Source organism: Urocitellus parryii, chromosome 1 (genome assembly GCF_045843805.1).
Source record: "Urocitellus parryii isolate mUroPar1 chromosome 1, mUroPar1.hap1, whole genome shotgun sequence".
Taxonomy (NCBI): Eukaryota; Metazoa; Chordata; class Mammalia; order Rodentia; family Sciuridae; genus Urocitellus; species Urocitellus parryii.
Genome location: NC_135531.1, coordinates 230,915,873 through 230,931,767, shown reverse-complemented (window position 1 = coordinate 230,931,767; position 15,895 = coordinate 230,915,873). Strand labels below are relative to the sequence as shown.

At 38.2% G+C, this 15,895-nt stretch overlaps 1 protein-coding gene across 1 annotated transcript in view; it reads left to right on the top strand.

Annotated features, from left to right (window-relative positions):
• Positions 1–14,379, top strand: part of Ccdc141 (coiled-coil domain containing 141) — a 183,471-nt gene extending 169,092 nt beyond the window's left edge. The window contains exons 22-24 of the mRNA XM_026392006.2: positions 2,095–2,211; positions 9,516–10,360; positions 12,499–14,379. Coding sequence (XP_026247791.2) covers positions 2,095–2,211; positions 9,516–10,360; positions 12,499–12,766 — 1,230 coding nt within the window. The 3' untranslated portion in view covers positions 12,767–14,379. The remainder of the gene's footprint in view (positions 1–2,094; positions 2,212–9,515; positions 10,361–12,498) is intronic.
• Positions 14,380–15,895: the final 1,516 nt, after the last annotated feature.

Genomic DNA, 15,895 nt, shown 5'->3' with positions numbered 1-15,895 from the left:
CTTCTGCATTCATTATAGGTTTCTGTCCCACTAGTCCATGACTCTACACTCCCTGGTGTCTTCTAAACCATTACTTCAAGTACATGACCTTCTGATTCTGTTTATCAAAATCTTACCATCTCTCAAAGCCAAAGCCAAATAACATCTTTTCCACAAATCCTGCTTTGTCTCTCTTTGATCTTCCACAGCACTTGTATTCTTTTCTACCTGTCCCATTCTGTTTCCACTGCTATAGAAAATACCATAGAGCAAGTAGCTTATAAACAACAGAAAATTATTTCTTACAGTTCTGGAGGTTGGGAAGTCCAAAATCAAGACACTGGTAAGTTTGGTGGCTAATAGGGCACCATTTCCTCATAGTCAGTCATCTCTGCACTCTCACATCACTTGGTGGGAGGGTAAAGGGTCTCTCTCAGATCACAAGGGCTCCACCCTTATCACCTTACCACCTTCCAAAGGCTCCACCTTCTAATACCATCACCTTGGGATGAAGACTTTAAAATGAATTTTGAAGGGATATCAACTTTCAGACAATGATCACATCAGTATTATCACATAGCACTACTCCTGCTACCATCCCTCTTGACTATAATAAAGGAAAACCTCAGTTTAGAGTCCCACATGACATTTAATACTATGCTTTGCCTTTCAAAGCAAGTTCTTCAGAAAGAGTATTGACATTTATAATTAATGCCCAAAGGACTAGTACAAAGAAGAAAGAACCATTCAGTAGATACTAAAGGCTGAATGTGGGTGGCTGAATACAGAAATGAGAAGAAGTCTTTTCAGCAAGAGAGTTATCAGTATTAGTCTTATGAGTTATAGCCTCATAAAAGCTTCTCAAAGAATGTTTACTAATTCTTTACAGATGTCTATATGGAAAGCATAATTGTCCAGTTTCTGTTTTTCAGACAATAATGAAAAGAGGGTTATTACAAAATGGACCCAGAAATCCTTGTTAAGGCTAATATAATGAAAAAAAAATATTTCTGTTTGTAGAGGAATTTGAGATTTTAAAAGGACTTTCATATATTTTATCCCCAGTGATTTCCAAAAAACCTTGAGTAAGACAAGAAGGCAGATATTTCTCTCCTTGCTTTAAAAGCAATGGGACAGGTCCAAAGAAGGGAAAGGTGCTTTCCTTGGAACCCCACAGTTGGGAATGGTAGATCTGGAATTTGATCTTAGATCTCTCACAACAGCTGCCATTATGGAATTAGATGCCAAATGTGTACTGAGGCAGAGTGACTCACCCAGTAATACACACCAGTTTAGTTTTAGAGTTGAGACAAAAAGTTGAATCTACCTGCAGGTCTCCATGAATCTCATGAGCCAGGACAGCAGGTGAACTTTGATGAGTAGCTTATTTCCTTAAGGGCCATCCAATGTCCATGATCTACCTGGAATAGAGACTTTTCTATTGCAGTATAATCATCATCCAGAGCCAATATTCTATCATTTGGGGTACCAAGTGGCTCTATTTATCTTCACAAAATCTTCTTGGTCCTCACATTGGTTCCATATTAGTTTGCAAATCCCCACTACCTCCATGACTAAGCTGATTCCCATGAAATGTAGGAAGGAGATATCATCACTTTGAGGCATTCTGTGTTCTCCATTGTTTTTTTCCTTTTCTATATTCAGTGATAGTCAAGTCTTCCAGTTTGCTTGTGTAGATTCTCTGAATTTTCTACTTTCTTCTCCACCAGAGACCTTTTATCATTTCTACCTCATTGCTGCTCCCCAGCGTCTCCTAATGGTTTAAACTGCCACACACAGTGAATTCTGGTCTCTAGAGAAAGCTCCTGCAAGAGTATCCTATTGTAACAATTACTTCTTTTCCTGCTGGGCCTTTGAACAATTTTTTTTTCCTGGCAGTGGACTTTATGAAAGGAATGAGGCAGGCAGGGGATTGTGAGCTTGGAGGGATAATTTTATTAATCACATGATGGGTGGGACATTGGTCGCAGGTGGAATACATTTGCTGAAAGGCCACATACATGTGGCTTCTGTTTTTCTTGCAAGTGTTAAAGAATGACATTGTTCCTCTGACTTTCCTTGGCCCAGTCCCTCACTAACCATTGCTTTGTACAGCAGGGTGATGCTGTAAAGATGAATTCCAATCTGGAGGATTTCCATGACAATGGCATTGACCTACTAAAGGAACCAATGAGAAATAAACAGATGATATTTAATGAAGAGAGAAATAAGGTAAAGAGAACTACTTAGCCTCAGCTATTCATTACTTTTTTGATATTATTAATTGCATATTTTTAAAAAAGTAAATTGAAGACTTCTTATCTATTGAGATAAAATTTTTAATGTAAGTTTAGCGAGAATTTTCTCATCCCTGACGTTTTCTTTGCCTCTTACTAGTCCTTCTCTCTCCTGCTATTTCCTTCTGAGTCCCTCCTGCTGACTGCTGGAGATATAGCATTTCACAATGGCCTGGAGACATCCAGGCAAACACCATAATGTTGTCCCCAACCACTTCTTTATCTCCCATCTCTAGCTGCCTACCCCAGTGTCCTTTTATATTCCATCCAACTTCAAATTTTACTCCTCTTATCATACTGACAAAGGAGGATTTTTAAAATATTTTACACTATCTATTGTACATTTCATGTACACTTAGTACATGAAATTAGATTCTATCTCTCTCTACTTCTAGATGATATTTCCAGGCACTTGTACTAAAATATAGAATCCAGCTGAAATACAAACACCAAAGCATTTAGAGAAATATTTACATTATTTCATAACCCAGGAATTTACAGATAAAATAAAGCACATTGCAAAAGCAACAAATACCCACAAAATACAAATGTATCATTCTTTCAGAAGTATTATTTAAGTCACAGCAACCTTATGGATTTTCCAGCAGAAGTTGTTCATTCTCTACTCGTGGCTGCCAGACTATAATTAGTACTTGACTTTTTGCTTTGCCAGCTTCCCTCTTCTCAGTGTTTTTCTTCTGGAGGAACAGTAGACTCAATGTGATTCTCAACAGCACTCAAATTAATAAAATAAATTCTTTTGATATTCGAGTTAAATACACACACACGCACACACACACACATGCACACACACGGACCCACAAAACCACCCCCTATTTGTTGCAGTTATTTCATGGAGAAAGCTTTATTTGTAGCCAATATACTTCTCACAGCTTCCTTAAAGGTTCACCCAACTTAAATCTATATCAAGTCCCAGTACAATTGTATTGGCAGAGGTACCATTAAGCAAGCTGGTGTTACTATAGTACAGGCTGGAACCACTTAGAGCTTGGTCCCTGTCTGAGTCAAAGGAGAGCTGTCCAACTGTGGTCATCTCATTGGCTGTTAGTCTTACATCAAATGGTCTATAGTTACTCTGGTCTAAATCAGGATTTCTCAACCTCAGCACTATTAACATTTTGTCCAGAGAATTCTCTGCTGTGGGGGCTGTTCTGTGCATTGTGGAATGTCTAATAGCATCCCTGGCTGCTTCCCACCAGATACCAATAGCACCACTGCTACCCCCAGTTGTGGCAATATAAAATGTCTGTAGAAATGGCTAAGTGTCCCCGAGGGAACAAAATCACCCCAGTGGATAAAAAAGAACAACTAGTTGAAATAAAGAACAATATTAAATACACTACTTTTTCTTAATTAAGTTTCAAGAGTTCCAAAACCAACATTATATTGTTAGTTTACTTCATTCTGCACATTTTGCTATATTATGAACCAGGCACATTTACTAAAAACTCGGAGATAAAAGTTTTTACTACCAAAGCAAATATACTCACTTATACATAGCAAAAAAAAAAAAAAATGTTTTTCTTTCTTGCTTTTATTTTCTTGCTAGAAGAAAAAGATCTCTTTTTAAATAAAAAAATGAGACTTATTTTCATTGAAAATTCCTTTTATTTTAACATAAATTAAAAGACATGATAGATCATCAGTCATTTAGAATAAAAGTGAAGGTCCACAATTACAGCTGTCAAAAATTCTCTTTGACATCATTTCATACACCCATTCTGGTGCAATTGGTACAGACAGAATAATGAAAGGGTAGCAGTAATCTTCACTTTTAAGCAGCTCAATCACATTTAACTTCTTATTGTGTCTATTATGTATATATAGGTCAGATGTAATGATTCTCCAAAATACCATGTGGGCAGATAACAAGACACGCCAAGTAAAAAGCTTGTCCGGGAATTATGGCATTCAATTCTGATTCCCTTAAATGGTGTTAATTTTCCTCAGACAACTATTTGAGTCAGAAAGAACAGTTCTACCAAACTATTTCAAGAATATATTCATCACAGGAATCTTCTCCTGGAGATAGCAAAGTGCTTCTCATTTTTCTGACTCCAAAACACAGCAGGTGGAATTAGGCAGTTCAGTCAGTGCAGCAGCGCACGGGGCACTGCAAACAGATTAGTGATGGTGTTTATCCCCAAGGTGGGTGCCGGAGCTAAATCCACAGTAATGTCTGAAAACTCCCAAGGTTAAATGGAGTCATGGAGTATTAAGAGTCTCGCCTAAAGTCATCAAACTATTTGGTAAAAGATGAGGGCGTTTGATGCCAGCATTGAGAGTTATAGAATTTTAGAGCTGGGAGGGATTTAACAATCATCTAATCAAATCTCATTTTACAGTTGAGGAAACTGAGGCCAAAAGAGATTAAATATCTTGCACTCCAAAATTCACAGAAGGTAGTGTCAGAACTGGGCAGGCAGCCCAGTTCTTGTGGATTTTAGCCAGATACCTTTTCCATAAGACCAAAGAGGATCTCCAAGGAACTGCTGCATATAAATAAGCTGTTTTATAACAATACTGTAGATGTCCTGGCCAAGCTTTCCCCTCTTTCTGTTCATCTGTTTGCATTAGGAGTAATAAAGCAATGACACAGAAGTGCTTTTATACCAAACAATTCAGTGAGGTGCTCTTAGACTATGGAAGACAGTCCTTGACCCTCCTCCATCAATCCTGATCACGTGGCAGATAGGAGAAGATGTTATAGACACATTTGCCTTGGAAAAAACTTGGAGGAAACAAACTGCTTTTCTTTTCCACCTATCTGTTCCTTCCTCTGTTACCTTGTCCCCTCCAAGAGTGCCCAAAGGTGTCAAAGAGAATATTCTCTCTTGGCTGTGACAGCATCCTCTAAGGGTTTCTTTATAAAGGCCTTTCATAGACCAATCCCTCTGCCCAGTGTCTTTCTTTATTTATTTCCTACTTGCCTTCATCAAATCTTATGTATCCTAAACTAACTGTCCTAGAAATTGGGGGGTAGGTAGAATCTTGTAGTATGCCTTTACATTTGCCACATAGGTGGCCCCCACTCAATGGGCTCTGAGGACAGATTCTGCCCACTCAGTTGGATGGATGGAGAATAGCATTCTGCTCTCCCTTCCAGATAGGTTTTCTGCCTACCTGGCAATAGTTGTAAACCCAAGTAAGTCCGCCCATCAGTGGAAATTGAAGTTCAGAAATCAGGACAGAGATAAGACCTGAGGCTATAGATTTAGGTTTAATTAAAAGTCAATTGATCATTAGGGATGAAGGTAGGTGAGGTCTTTGAAGGGAAAAATATAGAGAGAAAAGTAGAGGACTCAGACGAGACCATAGGTCACCCATCCACTTAGAATTGGGGAATAAATGACAGAAATTGACCAAAAAAAGTCAAATAAAGAACAATGACAGATAAAAGAGAAATAACTTTAGAGCTGAATTATGTTTTTGGTGAATTAGATAATTTCCTAGCTATTTTTTGAGAATGTGTCAGATTGGTGCAAATATGTCCTGTCTGCTCTGAGATATGTAGATTTATTTACTCCTTTCTGAAAACATACACTTTTTTTTTTCCTAAAAGCAAAGATGGTTTCATGGTGGAAAAATTAGAGAAAATATTTGGAACGTGTGAATGTTTAGTTACCTTTTTCGTAAATGAAAAACATAAAAAAAACATAGGAAATTACATGTTAGTGAATTTTGAAAGTAGTTACTATAAAATTCCATAAGGACTTAAAAACTGAATGCTCATTTGCATTTGAGAACAAAGGAAGAAGTGCCAGAGCCAAATGGATTTTAAAAATCTCACATTCAATTCATCTTATTTTGCTTACTGAGATGATTATTTATTTTGGGGGTGGGGGGGTACTGGGAATTGAACTCAGGGGCACTCGATCACTGAGCCACATTCCCAGCCCTATTTTGTATTTTTTTTTTTTTAATTTAAAGACAAGGTCTCATTGAGTTGCTTAGCACCATGCCATTGCTGAGGCTGGCTTTGAATTCATAATCCTCCTGTCTCAGCCTCCTGAGCCACTGGAATTACAGGTGTGTGCCATCACATCTGGCTAAGACGATTATTTAATGGGTACTTCTAGGTTAGTGCCATACATATCATTTGCTGCAATTTTGGAAAGTCATTAGATAAACAGTCATGATAGCACTCTTGGTAAGTGGAGAAATAGGAGTTTGGTTGGTGATAGTTGAACTGGCAAGTTTATAAATTTCTATAGTTTCCAATATTCTTATCAATGATATTAATGGTCAGAGGAGATAGGAAATTTTAGTTGATTAAAAACTCACTGTGAATCAATGGTCCATGTGGTTCTGGTAAAAACATGAACTGATACAATCGCTTTAATAAAAATTTATCACAGAAATTGAGGAGGTGATGATTTCTCTGATTATTCCCCATCTGGAAAGTAAATATTGAGAGGGTAACATTCATTAATAAGTTGAAATGTTTCCAGAAAAATACTTGAGAAAGTAATAAGTCCTCTTGGTTTTAGTAGACATTATCTGGTAGCATTATTTTTCTGTGAAAAGAGCTTTTTCTATTAGGAATTATAAGAAGTAAAACAAAACAAACCCACTAATCTTTGGATTCCCTTAATGCATTGACACCAAATGAAAATAAGACAGGATTTGCGAATTTGGTAGCCAGTAAAAGCCAGATTGGAGGATGTGACTTGGACTTTTCAAACTTCACACATGTTTTAGATAGACCTGTCTACCCAGTCACTTTGGTGCACAGCTAGACAGCCACAGGCTTCTAGGGGTGTTCATGCCTTAGAGCCACCTGGAACATACCCATTTGGTGGAAGGCAAATCCCAGAGAGAGAACCTTAGCCAGAGATGAACATGATTGGTTCCTTCTTCCATGCTCCCAATGAGGGAAGTCATTCCTCCTGGGTAGAGATTGAGGAGGAGGAATGTGAGTGGCTTGGACTTTTAGTCAAGTTTCTTCCTTCAACTTATAAAATTTCAGACAGTTTCAAAGGATCATTGCTCTGCAGAGAGGCATAGGTTACGGGAAAAGGTGTTAAGGAATTAAGGCCTGAATGTCCCTGCTCTCCTGGGAAGAGCTTGAGCTCACAGGAGTCAGACCTCTCCAGTTACCAGATGATGAAAGTTCTGGGAAGAAGAAAAACTAGAGATATTTAGTACAAAGATAGAGGTTTAGAGGTTGCAGGACCAATTCTCCAAATAGTCAGAGACCTGTTGAAAAGGCTGCTGAGCTTCCCTCTTTGTAGGCTAAATCAGAATCCCTGGTAGAAACTGCAAGAAGGCAGGTCTTGGCAGAATATAGGAAGACAGTATTAAGTAAAGCACACAATTCTTAAAGACAGCAGCCTTTCAGAAAGTTTTCAAGGCTGGCAGACTGGTGTGAGGAGATTCTCAAACTGACGAGGCAGTTGGATCAAAGTCCCTATGAGAAGGAAAATAAACATTCTAATTTTAGGAAGAGATGAAGAGAGAATTCATGCTAAGCTATGGTAGGACAACTAAAAGAAGGAGAGATATTATTTACTGGATGTGTGTTTATTTAGTAATTTGAGGGTTTTTTTGTGTGTGTGTGTGTGTGAGAGAGAGAGAGAGAAGGGGTTTATGTTACCCCATCTAGCCTCAAACTTGCAATCCCTGCCTAAGCCTCCTGGGTATCTGGGCTTCCAAAAGTGGGACACTGCACCTAGCAGTAATTTATATTTTCCTTTTCTTCAATAGGAGGGAATTTCAAAAACTTCTGGGTTTTATGAGTCTGATGTGTGTCCTACTGTGCTAACCAGGTTCTGAACTTCAGGGGTTTTAGAACCAGAATTTAGACTTCTACTCAATGACCAAAAGAAGGCACTTTCTGTAAACTGGGTATATGTTTTCTTTGAGGCAAGCTCATCTCTTGGAATGGTGGAAGGAGCGCTGCTTGGCTTCTACTCTCCAACTCCCAAACACATTTATTTTCTAAAAAATCATTTTATAAAATGGCAAGGGCACGACTATGGGCTAAAATGAAAAGCACAAAGTCAAGGCAGGGGATGGATTTCTTATGTCCACATAGAAGCTACAGGAAAAACAGTAGTAAAGGTAAGAATACACCCCAAATCCTAAGGAGAAGCACTAAAAGTGTGTATAAAACAAGCAGACTGCGTAGATTAAATCAACTTTAGCTTCAATATTTTTTCCAGAAGGGACATTTGGGCCTCTCCTTAAAACCAGAGATAGATGTGGATTCTGGGAAGACAGACCAGGACAATTCAAGCAGGAGGGGTGCTGGAGGCAGTGCCAAGTGTCCCTCCTTATGTCTTGGCATGCCGTCTTGTGAAATGTGTGATGTGATTGCACGGCTAGTCTCCCCCTTGATCACTAATCGAGTCCCCAAGTGCAGTGACTGGATCTCTTTTTCCTTATCAGGTCACCCCTGCAATGCCTAGCATGGTCCCTAGTACATAGTAGGGCTTCAACAAATATTTCTCAATGTAAGAATAAAACCAGTCATTAAGAATGGCTTTCTCTGTATGAGGTACCGAGAGTAGCCAAAGTAGACAAAATCTTAGACAGAAAATAGAATCACAGCTGACAGAGTTTTGGGAGAAGGGAATAAGGATCTGCTACTATCTGCTAGGTGCTGAGTTTCAGTTTGGAAAGATGAATTACTTCTGGAGATGGATGGGGCTGTGGGTCACACAACAATATGAACACTGAAATGCGTGCATAAAAATGGCTAAAATGATAAATATAATGTTATGTTTAAAAACAAGGGATAGCTTTCTTTGAGAAAAAAGAGGGGTTATTGTGAGAGGGTCTGAGGGATCATGTAACAAGGTGAACTACACTTTAGGAACTATGTGTACACATGGGGTAGAGATAAACCAGACCAAAGCCAAATTTCCTGGTGGGGGAAGACTCCTCAGGTCACTGCTTGAAAGACATCGATCCAGTCCAACCCCTTCATTGCAGATGAAAACTGGCCTTCTCTCTTCTATTTCACAGGGCCTGTCACATTTTACACAGGGACTGGAGGTCAGTGTGATGATTCTTAGTCATGGGACGGGACTGTTTCCAGGGTAGGCAAAATAGTTTCAAGTTCCACGTTCCCTGTGCCAGCTCCCTGGGCTTTAACTCACTGGAGGTTTTTTTTTTTTTTTTTTAATGAGCCTCTTGCAAGTTGAGTTTCCCTCTGATTGAAATCTGGAAAAAGAAAAGTGCGTAACTAACAGTTTTGGTTTTCCTCTCTCCAAGGATCAGGCGCAGGTGGTAGATACTGAGGCCATTGTTGGAGCAGGAGAAGATAGACTTCCCCAGAACCTGAGGCCTCTGTCCTCTGCCGAAGAGAGCCGTGTCCAGGGCCTGCTTCTGCCTGAAGATATGCTGTCAGGAGAAGAATATGAGTGTGTCTCGCCTGATGACATCTCCTTGCCTCCACTCCCAGGAAGCCCCGAGTCCCCCCTTGCACCTTCAGACATGGAGGTAGAAGAGCCTCCCGGCTCCTCCCCCCTAATTCACATCAGCAGTTGCAGGATGCAGATGGGGACCAGTGGTCCTGGGGAGGCCCAGGAATCCACTCTTCCACCACCCGTTGCTTTTGCCGATGAGTGCAGTGAAAAGAGAGAAACATTTTCAAGTCATTTTGAGAGGCCTTACCCCCAATTCTTACTCACCTCCGGAGGATTTCTGGAAACAAGTTCTGCCTTATACAAAATCAGTGCTAAGCATCCGGAGAGCATGCCGAGTGAAGTGCATGAGAGAGCTTTACAGCAGCACCCTCAGGCTCAGGGAAGTTTGCTAGAAACGCAGGAGAAAATGCATGCTGATCATAACGTCACTAAAACCCGAGACAGGCTGCATGCTTCCCCTGATGCCCTCCAGGGCCTTGACTTTCCATCAGGCAGCAGCAGGGGCTCTCAGAGACAAAAAATGTTTCCCCAAGAAGAGATGAGCAGCACATCTGCCAAGAACAGCGTGGTCAGCCTCGCTGGCCAGGCACCAAATTTCTCCAGGCTCCTGTCCAATGTAACTGTTATGGAAGGTTCTCCAGTGACATTGGAAGTTGAAGTAACAGGATTTCCAGAGCCTACACTGACATGGTGGGTAGCCTATAATGATAAGCCATCAACAAACAAACCCAACCCCTGAGGGTGTTATTCTGTGTGTGCTAACCTAAAGGTTTAGGGCTTGCTGGCTAACGTTCTAGACACTGCCACTCTGCATGATCAGATCTCACATCTCACTTCCAGTGCTCATTTTAGTAGCAGCATGGTTAATACCCTTAAGGAAAAAACGTAACCCGATACAGTAATAATTTAACAAACTCCAAAAGCACTGCAAGTTGGTCGCATTTGTTTTTGTTTTCAGTTTAATGTTCCTCATCTGAAGATTGTGGGTTGAAATACTTTCCCTATTGTCTGTTTCTACATCAGCATGAGGTTTTCTTGGCTTAACACCCCTTATGCAATTAATATACATGAATCTAGGTGTTCTTCTTTCGTTTCACCTGTTCTCTCTTTCCAACAGTCACACACGCCTCCTTTGTAATATTTGTTTTACTAAGATTTCTTCTTATAAATTTCTTCAGTGTGAGAGGTGGAATAAGAGCATTTCTTTCACAGTTGCTCCAGGAGACAGCTAACAAACTCTTTTTTGAGAGTTATCATAAAAGCTGAGCTGTGACCAATATCATTTCACTCTAGAGACATCATTATTTTTCAACCTATTTGTTTTAGAAAAAGTAAACTGTAGGTTTTAGGTTTTGAACCTCTATTGTCATTAACTGCAAATGCAGTTCTAATGTTCTCAGTATGGGGCTTACTTTTAAACCTTCAAAAAAAATTTCATCCTTAACTAGATTTATTTGAGGACAACATAAGTATGTGATAACAAGTTTCTACTAAGATAAGTAAGCTCGCTTTTATTTATCAATATATTTTAGTAGACATTAATAGTTTCGGTTAATGTGTGTGCCCATTGATAGTACATGAACTATGAACAAGGTACCCAAAGAACTTACAAAAAAACTTGGGTTTCTCAAGTTTGTAAGGAAAACCACAGTTGTGTGTAGTACAAACTTTGAATATTTTTTGGCTTTATTTTGTTAATTTTACATGTGCATGGGTTTTTTTTTAATAAGTCAAAAAATTTTGTATTTTTGAATTTAGAAGATATTTAATTCATTATTAAATATCGATTCACCCCAAAGAAAAATGTTGTCTGAAGTCTTTCTTGTTTGGGTCTACATGAATAAACAACTTGGTTAGTATATATGGCTGAAGAACTACTGCAACATATATATTGTTGGAGAACCATTGCAAATGGTGGAAATATTTTGCCACCAGATTTACAAAACTTTTGTTCAGTGAACAACTGACAAGTTATCAGGGAGACATACATTTAGGATACTCAGAAAACTTCAAAACTCTCACTTAGGCAATGGAACAACAACAAAAAAATGATTCAGGTTAGTCATTAGTCCCTGTGGGGAAGAAAGTGGATATAAATAAATAATCAAGAACGCAGGATATACAAAATAAATTATTTGCATTATAGAAAGGTAAGTGCTCATGTTCATAGGAAACTTTTAGAAATATGTCATGAGCAGTCAAAATCCAATTACATAAATGCCTTTTATAATGAGAAGCCATCTTCTCCTAATGAAATTAATTTACAAAAATTAAATGAACTCATTTCGCCAGGAAATGATGTATAAGTCGCTTCCTCTACTGTGGCACATTTGTGCTGTTATGTGGATCTGATGATACAAATTGAGGGGGAAATGTGTCTCACTCCAACAGAGAATCCAAGGCAGCGTCACAGCTGCTGCTCTGTAGCTGCAGAAAGAGTGAAGCAGGTTGAATGTGAGGGTGTCATTTCACACTCTAGGTAATTATCACCATGAGCAAATGGTGACCCAGTGTGATCAGAGGGTCTGGTTTCTTTAAGAGTAGCTGGATATCTGAATTTTTACATGTAATATTCCAATTGTTCAATGTTTTCAAACTTAATATTTCAAACACATGATCTAAGCCAATCAGTGTAACTCTCTGACTTCCAGTTGCCAACCTCTGCTAGAAAGATAAACAGCCTCCCTGGAATATGTCATAGCTATGAAAGCTCCTGCTAATCCTACAGAGCACTGTAGAACTCCTGAGCTAATTTGCAATTTGTTAGAACTTGGGAATGATGTGAATGAACCGTGATCCTGACTTTAAAAACTGACTCTCTGCTTTAGGTACAAGAAGGGCCAGAAATTGTCTGCAGATGGGCACTTACAGGTTTTAAACAAGGAAACAAAGCATTCCGTGTTCATTCCGAAGGTATGCAAGGCAGATGCAGGCCTCTATGTGGCTCGGGCCCAAAACTCTAGTGGCACTGTCTCTTCCAATGTCGTCCTCCACGTAACAGGTAACCACAGGTCGCCAATCACAAGGATAAACTGGATAATGCTGTGTGTCATCTATGTCGGTGTATCCCTAATGTACTGGCTACTCACACAGTGACTGTGGTGTTGACATTGATGGACATCATTCTTATGAGCCTAAAGGACAATATGGTTGTTTATTTTCTGGCACTTCCTACAAACCACCCCCAACAAATGTACCTCCAGTGATGCCATCTTGTTTGTTGGACTCATAACCTCTACTATGTGAAATCATTGAATTTTCTTTACTATTTACTGTAGCTGAGGAGCTTGGTAAATCATGTGCAGTGGATAAGAATATATTTTTGTACTCTAGAAAGAAATGTGTTAAATATAATATGCAGCAAAATGAGACCCTGCTTATTCCCTCCCAATTTAAGGACATGCCAGTGAAGGCTCACTTAAGCATAGAAATGCTAGTTAATTTTCAAATCTAATCCGTTCAATAATTTATTTCTAATTGTACTCACAAACACCTCTTTGTAGGGCATGACAGTAGAAATAGTGAACCAAAGTTGTGATTTTTCCATCATGCATTGGCCGTCCCTCAATTTTATTTTTCATATCTTGATCTCATTTGCTGGTATCCATTCTATGTACTTTTTATATAGACCACATTCCTGAAGCTAGGTCACTATAAATAATCATTCCTCATGTTGATTTTATGGGTCTGACACTGGGGAATAAATGCACCATCAACTCCACACGGAGTTTCAATCTTCCATCAGCTCTTCATGTCATAGAGCAAGATGGAACACAGGCAGCAGGAATGGACCCACAACACACCTATCATTCCAGTGATATGTTTTGGGTATCCATGTAAACAAATGCAATCAAGTCCTCCTGCTTCTAATCTTGACACTGCTGCTGACCACTTTTATGGTCTATAGCAATGCACCTCATTGCTTCAGTTGCCCATTTGGAAAATGGGTTCTTCATCTCTACCTCTCAGGCCATTGAGGATTTTCATTTTGTGCTTTGTAAAGACCTAGAAAATAAAAAACAACTCTGTGAAGGCTGAAGGTTATTTTACTGTTTAATGAAATGTATCATCACACTGGCCTGCTACTCACTACTCTCTTTCTTTCGGATGCTGTTTTTTTAGAATATTAAATTAAAGGAGTGTTGTTAGTATGTAATTTCAAACTATTCCCATAGGGAAAAATGATAATTTATGAGTTGGAGCTTAAATTCCTTTCTAATTTTTTTTAAGATTACATTCCTTTCAAAGACTTGAAATTAAACTCAGGAGGATAGATTTAGCATGTTCTAGAGGGAAAGTGCATAATAAGATGGTATAAGATGAATTCTAGCCTTTTAAAAATAATTATCATTGTAATATGGAAGAATGTTCTATGCCTTTCTGAAATACATTATTCAGAAAAGAAGATGATCTTTTTGTTCTTTTAAAAAATAAGAGACATTTTGTTTTTATATTTTACACATAGTCTGTCACGCTAGGGCAAAATCTTTAGTTGAACGAATAATTCATTACAGATTTTCGATGAAGGAAAGGAATTAATTATATTTCTGGAAGACTGTCTCCAAATAATCAAAATATTTAAGTGTAATATATTCAGATTGGTATTAAAAAGTTACTGAATGTTATCTGATCATGTGAAATGTCTAGTCAAGTAAAAACTTGGCATGTTCTTTCTTGTGCTCCATATTCAATTTAATTAAAAAATTAAAACTCTTAATTTCCTTCCAAATTTGACAGAAACCTATTAAAATCTCATATGCACAGCATCCTGGGGAACTCATGGTCATTTAACTCTCCTATCATTTTTGTCCAACTTCAAATATTTTACATGTCTTACCCAGTCATCACGTGGAAGCTAAGGAGTAAAACCTATTCATGTCCAAAGAAGGCAATCAGGGAAAGGTAATACATTCTCTCTTCACAATTTTTCTTTCTTATTAATCTGGTAAGAGCTCCTTTCCAATTTTATTAACTTGGTTGGGGGAATTTGTGTTGGGGGATTTTTAAGGCATTGGAATTACAGTTTTGCAGTACCTGTTGCATTCCAGTCAATATAAATCTTTTGGGGAGCAGATTAGGATATATGTTCATCCATGACATATGACTAAATAAGGTATGTAAAATACCCCAATGTACACATATGTATGAACATATCAACTGAGCTCAAATATTAGGAAAACATACTGTGCTGATATTAAACATATAGTTTGAATAACTTTTTGTGTATCTACCTACCCTTTGGGTTACTCACACAGCAGTAAAAAAAAAAAAAAAAAAAAAGATAAGCCCTAAGGTTATTCTTCTGATTACATTTTAATTTGTAAACTCAAGTATGATTTTTCCTTTGTGCTAGGATTTTTATCTTGTTCAAAGAATTCTCCTTAAGAAAGTATGTACTAAAATTACTGGTTAAAAACGGAAGATCCAGGAAGTTCAAATAGTGTTTTCATTTTAAATTATGATTTATATCATCTCATTCTAGAGGAAATTATGAACAATCAGTAATATCAAAATATTTTCAATAAAAAGATTTAAAACATATGTACTTAATGGCTTGAAGTAGTGCAAAGAAAAAAAAAAGCACTTACTCAGCTTCCTATAAGGCAAAAATCATTTCTGGTTCTGATCCCCCCCCCAAAAAAAAAGGATGTATAAACATGTGGTAGTAATAGTTTTCACACGAAATTCCAGGAAGAATTTACTATAGGAATCTTTAAAATTGGATTGTTGAATGTTTTATAATATCTAAAATATTTGAAAAACAAGCAGAAAAATGATATAGCTCTTTTGCTCAATAATAATAGCTATCATTTATAAGACTTCAAATAGATTATTGCAAGTTTAAATTCCCTCAGGTAGTGTACCAGGACCTTCACTACCTATCCCTCCCTTCCCAGTCTCTATTCCATCCTCTTCCATGCGTATACTCTTATGAATTTGATATTTAACTTCAGGTATGTACTTATTATGTTCTTCTGCCCAACCCTTTTTTCCTGGAATTCCCCTACTATATTCTCCCCTGTCTTCCTGTGTCTCAACTCTTTCTTATCTTCTGGTTTCATTTGAGACAGAAAGCCTCTGACTTAACAAGTCCAGTGTGGATATTCCCACTCTGTGCATTATCAGCTCCTAGCCCGTACCACGTCCCTCAATACACAGCATCAAAATCACATGTCTGAGCATCTATCTCCTCCTGCTAGACTATGAGATCTTTTTCAGCAGAAT